Source organism: Trachemys scripta, chromosome 14, assembly GCF_013100865.1.
Source record: "Trachemys scripta elegans isolate TJP31775 chromosome 14, CAS_Tse_1.0, whole genome shotgun sequence".
NCBI classification, from domain to species: domain Eukaryota; kingdom Metazoa; phylum Chordata; order Testudines; family Emydidae; genus Trachemys; species Trachemys scripta.
The window spans coordinates 273,975-280,188 of NC_048311.1; the positions used below are offsets into that span (position 1 = coordinate 273,975).

At 45.0% G+C, this 6,214-nt stretch overlaps 1 protein-coding gene across 1 annotated transcript; it reads left to right on the plus strand.

The window, feature by feature from the left end:
- Window positions 1–202: 202 nt before the first annotated feature.
- Window positions 203–1,156, plus strand: LOC117887475 (olfactory receptor 8S1-like). Its single transcript, XM_034790120.1, has one exon. It carries the CDS (start codon window positions 203–205, stop codon window positions 1,154–1,156), a length of 954 nt encoding a protein of 317 aa, XP_034646011.1.
- The last annotated feature ends 5,058 nt before the right edge of the window (window positions 1,157–6,214 follow it).

A 6,214-nucleotide genomic window follows, 5' to 3' on the forward strand; every position in this document is an offset into this window, starting at 1 on the left:
ACCTAAAGTGGCAGTTAGGGGCCTAAATCCTTTGTGACTGTAGTCTATTTTGTCCATTTAAAACACACATTTTACCAGATGGAGTAGGGCCCTCTTTACATTCATCCTACTGATCGGATATTCATCACAGGCCACTTCAATTTCCTTTATGATATTTGTTCCCTTCATTCTTGCAGGTCACAGTTTTCCTGAAAAAATAGCAATGGAAAATCAAACCACTGTGAGCGAATTTATCCTCCTGGGACTTTCCAGTGACCCACAGATGCAGATTTTCCACTTCCTGCTGTTTTTAGTTATTTACCTAGTGACCCTCGTGGGGAATGTGATGATCATGCTGTTCATAAAGGCTGATCCTCACCTACACACCCCCATGCACTTCTTCCTCTTCCATTTATCCTTTGTTGATATCTGCTATTCCTCAGTCACGGTGCCTAACATGTTGATGAACTTCCAAGCAAAGCAAAAAACTATTTCTGTCAATGACTGTATTGCCCAGATCTTCTTTTTCCTCTCAGCTGGTAAAGAAATTCTCATTCTCTCAGCCATGGCTTATGACCGCTATGCTGCCATCTGTCACCCATTGCATTATGTACAGACAATGAACAAAGGGATCTGTGTTCAGCTGGTGAGTGGTGCATGGACCCTGGCCTTCTTAGGTGCCACAATTAACACAGTTTTTGCCCTCAAGTTACATTTCTGTTGGACCAATCAAATCAGCCATTTCAGCTGTGAGCTCCCTCTACTATTACAACTGTCCTGCACTGAGATTCTCATCAATCAAGTGCTGCTTCTCACTTCTACTGTGATACTTGTGTTGAGCTCCTTCCTCCTCACACTGATCTCCTACATTCACATCATCTCCACCATCCTAAGGATACGCTCTACACAGGGCAGGCATAAAGCCTTCTCTACCTGCAGCTCCCACCTTATTGTGGTCTGCTTGTTGTATCTGACAGCTCTTTTCCAGTACATAAAACCCAGCTCAGTGTCCTCTGTGGTTCTGGATGAAATGTTCTCCGTCCAGTACAGCATCTTGACCCCCATGTTAAACCTCATTATCTACAGCCTGAAAAACAAGGAGGTGAAAAGGGCTCTAGAAAAATTTTGGGGAAATTCAAGTTTCTCAAGTAGTGATGATGTTTTTTATTTTGTATAAATAAGAATGCATGGAATGATGGATAACTGTTGTTTTGGACATTTTTCAGCTCAGATATCTCACTGACACTTTGGACCAGATTCACAGGTGCTCTAAATTCGTATATCTTCATTAAATTTAAAGGGCCAGATCCCCATGTGTCCAAGAATCATTGGAGTAACGGGGAGTAGACTGTGGGTCTCCTTCATCCAGGGTGAATGCTATAAACACCAGACTATAGAGTCATTCACACCTTCTCGCTCTTTTCTCTCTTCTTCCCATCCCAATCTCTCTTTAATCTAGGACACTGACCTCAATATAGGTATGACTGATTGACACCAGCTGAGGATCTGACCAATTCTTTACAAAGAAGATCTTTGTCTATTACACTCTGTAGTTCCTCTAGGGTATTTTCTTTAAAATCCTTATTTAATATCTGTAGTATCTTATTGGACTGATCACTGTTAAAATTGCTAGGGTTTTCTAATAATAATAATCACTGGAGCCAATTGGTGTAATCCTTATCTAGGGCTATATTCACAAAGGGATTCAGGCTTGAACAGGAGAGATTGAGAGAGATCCATGTTAAGTATCCTATATCCCAGTGGGGAGGGCACCCACATGGGAAGGGGCATATCTCAGGTGATTACCCTAACCACTGGGATAAAAGTTATGAATGGTCTCCTCCTCCTAATTCCTCCTTCTTCTCCCCCACCCCAGCTTCTTGCAAACAAAACCTTAGATGGGGTTAGAGGGTTCCCAGCTGAGAATCCCAAGCAGGAGTTGCCTCCCACCACAGGATACAGAAACTGAACTCTATGACAGCGGCAGGGTTTTGAATACACCCCTCTCCTCAGCAGCTCCCATTGACTAGGGAACCACGTCTCAAGCTGGCTTTTTAAAATCCCGTTTCTAGGTACTTACCTCTCCCCATTCATTGTGGAGGGAGCCTGGGCACTGAACTCAGGTTTTGTGCATCCCAGTGATTTTCTAGGCAAATAAAAGTTAAGTGATTTAATGCTCAGCATCACAACACCTACGTCCCATTGTGAATCTAGCCCTTGGTGTAAATTGACCGAGACCCATTAAGGCAATGCAGCTAGATGGATTTACATCAAGTGGGACTCTGGCTCATAGAGTCCATATTCTAAATTGATTTTGTTCTCCTCAAATTTCACTCACTGTCGAGTTGGAAAGACCTGTGTATCACTGAGTTTCCACTTAAGCACAAAACACAGTAGGAATTGGTGCTGGCACTCTGCACACAGCTGAAATTCACCTTTAGAGGCAGATCCCCAGCTGGTGGAAAGCAGCGTAATTCCACTGAAATAAACAAGAATACGCTGAGGTATGCCAGCTGAGGATCTTTCCTAAGCAAATAAAGATATGACTCAGAATCTACCTGTTGTGTAAGTTTGACTTAAAGAGATATGGGCTAAATGAAGAGTCAGCCAATAGGCTGAAATTCTTAAAAGAGTTTAGGGGAGTTAGGTACCCAACTCCTATTGGATGGGGAAAACTTAGCCCCAGCGATGTACCAAAGGTGAGCCAGAAAGTCAGTGGAGAGGAAGACAGTGAAGCCTAATCTCTTCCGTCCCAGTTCAATGCTTTTAACCACAATACCATCCATGTGCGCATTGGGAGTCCCGTATCTCTGCCCATACCAGCCTAGTATTGACAGAATGCACTGCCTATCCAGTTAACAAAGACTCCACCCTCTTCTCCCACTTTCACTGGGATGATTTCTGAGGGCCAGATTTCCAATAACCTGGCACCCACGACTGATGACAGATTTTCCGAAAAAAGCTCTGCTCCGATTTACGCACTGAAAAGAGCTTGGTTTTCAAAAATGTCCATCAGCCAGCAACTCCTGACTGGCACTTAGATTTTTGACACAGCTCATCACCTGCCATGCTGAGCTGTTTTGAAAATGTGGTCCTTAGTTTGAGTCCTCCCTTGGCTGTCAGCCCTCAGTTTGCTTCACCTTCTCTGTTCCTCTGCTCTGCCTCTCCATCCTGCTCTGAGCATCCAGGCCTAAATATACAGATTATCCAGTCACCAGCTCCCTCAGCTCTATGGGAAGGGAGGGGAAAGACACATTCTCTGCCTGAGTCTGCAGAGTGCCAGAGACAATCATGCTCAGAGGGGACAGCTGCCTTAAGTGTAAATGACGCAGCAACATCTGCCGGGTCTGCAGAGAGCTCAAGACAATAGTTCTCAGTGGAGGGAACTGCACCATTCATCTTAATGGAGTGTTGGACCCACTAGCATTGGGCAGACCCCACCACCCGCACATCAGCAAGGGACATTGTGCTGCATTACAAGAGTGTTCTATAAATGAGAGATGTTTATATCTATTGCAATAGTTAATGGATGAGGTATCAGTAGGTGGTGAACCTGAATATGCAGCTTTGTAGGAGTCAAACTTCTTGTTCTGCGTGCACTGAAAATGGCTTCCTCTGTGCAGATCTTTGCGTGCAGCTCTTTCCAGCAATCACAGCCGACGACCTCCAGTTGATTGTAACATGGTGACAGAGTAAACAAGCAACATCCCACTCCCAGCTGCCATGCAAATGCAGGGATAGGGGTCCTGAAGCCACTTGTTGGATGTGAGATAGAAAGAGACACCATGGCATCTCCACGCCTCTCGCCAATCTGCTACCCATATAAAATACAATTCCGCTTCTTTTGACTAGTTCTATGTTAATGTTTCTCTGTGTTATAAGGCAAAACCTTGAAAAAATTCATGCATAAGTAAAATAAATTTAGTTAACAGATAGGGCTGTGTTTTCATGGAGCTTTTGCCTATAAATCTTGCTTTGTGTCATTAAAAACATACTTTCAAAGAAAGACAACTTGCAGTGAACCTCAGTGTGTTCAGATGGTGACAGACAGGTTGTGAGGAATGACTAGAAACGTTTATTCCACCAAGGGGTATTCAAATAGATACAAACTTGAGTAGAGACTCAAATCTCTTGAACCTCAAACTGTAACCATAGTCATGAAATGAAAAATCAGGATTTTACCCTAATGGGGGCACCCACTGGCTTCAGGATGGAGAACCTTGGAAATAGCCCTTTCTACATCTTTCCAATCAGTATGAGAGAGCAATAGGCCAAAAGGGACAATTAGTAGTAGTATTTATGTATATCACAGCTGTGATTTCATGCCCCATCCAAGACCACAGCCTTATTGTTTACAGGGCTTGCACACAGTCTGAGATGATCCTGACTCAATGGTCTTACATTCTAAACAGATAAAGGAAACAAAAATTGGGAAAAAAAACCTGAGACACAGAGAAATGAGGTGATTTCCCCAAGCTCCATAGTAGTTACATGGTAGTGCAAGGACACAAATCCATATCTCCAGTCCTCGATCCACCAACCCCCACTGCCTCAGGCTGGGAAGGAAAGAGAACAGAGCAGCTATACTGTCCAAATGCTGCAGCATGCCTGAATTTGGTCACTGATGAGACCTTATCATGTATACTGTACTGGATGATTGATATGCACTTAGAAAGGAGCAGCCATATTGTATAATGGGGACCAGATTTCATCAGAACCTATGGGCTTACAAAGGGCCAGTGGGAGCTGCGATCAGCCGAACCTGCGGACACGGCTGGTAAACAAACCGGCCCGGACCGCCAAGGGCTTTCCCTGCACAAGCAGCAGCCCGACTTTGAGAAGCACTGCCCTACAGTATATATTGGCCACTAGATGATACTTAATATGAAAGAGATTTAGTCTGTGAGGCGACTACTAGATGGCAGTATGTGTCAAGAATAAGTCATGCACAGCTAGTTCATGAAATAAAGGATGACTATTGGCAAAGGGCCGGGCATTATAACAGACCATCGTTGCTCGAAAAGTTAAACTATGCTTCGTCATAATGTGCATCATTTTCCCCCAGAGACTCAGTAGGCTGTTTCACTAAATGCAATTACATTTGGGGAAAAACAACTCAAGTCACACCGGGCATTGCTAAGAACAGAGCTTTGGAGACACAAAATTGTCCATAATGGTGATGGGTTGAGTTTAAAAGTTTTGAGACTTGCTTGTACTAATGCAAATCCTTGAATTGGACAGGGAATAACTATTTCCCATGAGGCTTTACAATAAGAAAGAAGTGGATAGACTTATCTTCCCAAAACACCTGTATAATTCAGGTCAATGTGGGACAGCTTTCTTCAGAAAACTTACTGATAGAAATGCTTATTTCTGGGAACCAAATATGGACAATATAATATATAAATGCTATGTACATTAATTGATGTGCATACACAGACAAATGTGCATGTGTGTCCATCTTCCCAAGCACTATTCTCTTCTGCCTGGTTTCAGATGGTGCGAACTTTGCTCCTTTTTACACTTGATGGAAGAGGTTTTCTTGAGCTCAGGTGATGGCCAGTAATTCCAAAGCCACAACAGCCTTGGCATTTGGCAACGAGGAAGGCTGGGATTCCCAAAGGAAGTAAAGGGAAATAAGCATCCAAATTACAGTTGGATGTGGATGCCTAACTCCCATAGGCTCCTTTGAAAACCTCAGGGTATGTCTATAGTACGAAATTAGGTCAATTTTTAGAAATCGATTTTATATAGTCGATTGTTTATGTCCACACTAAGTGCATTAAGTCAGCTGCTATTGCCTCGATAGCGAATTTCTCCATGTTGTCTGTCATGGGCTCCTGTGGTGGTGTGGCAAGGGGGCGGGAGGGTTGAATAGAGGCTAAGGAGTTTGTGGGGGGCGGTCAGTGGGCAGGGCGGTCAGAGGGCAAGGAACAGGGGGGTTGAATGGGGGCAGGGGTCCAGGGAGGGCAGTCAGGAAGGAGGGGGGTTGGATGGGGTGGCAGGGGGCAGTAAGGGGTGGGGGTTCCGGGGGCGGTCAGGGAGAAGGGGTGGTTGGATGGGGCAGGTGTCCCAGGCGGGCAGCAGGGGCCAGTCAGGGGCAGGGGTTCCTGGGGCGGTCAGGGGACAGGGGGGTTGGATGGGGCAGGAGTCCCGGGAGGTGTCAGGGGGCAAGAAGTGGGGCGGGGGTGGATAGGGGGTGGGGGCCGAGTCATGTCTGGCTGTTTGGGAAGGC

What these genes read in the sequence shown, in the direction of transcription:
- LOC117887475 (XM_034790120.1), top strand. Translation starts at nt 203, where the DNA reads ATGGAAAATCAAACCACTGTGAGCGAATTTATCCTCCTGGGACTTTCC.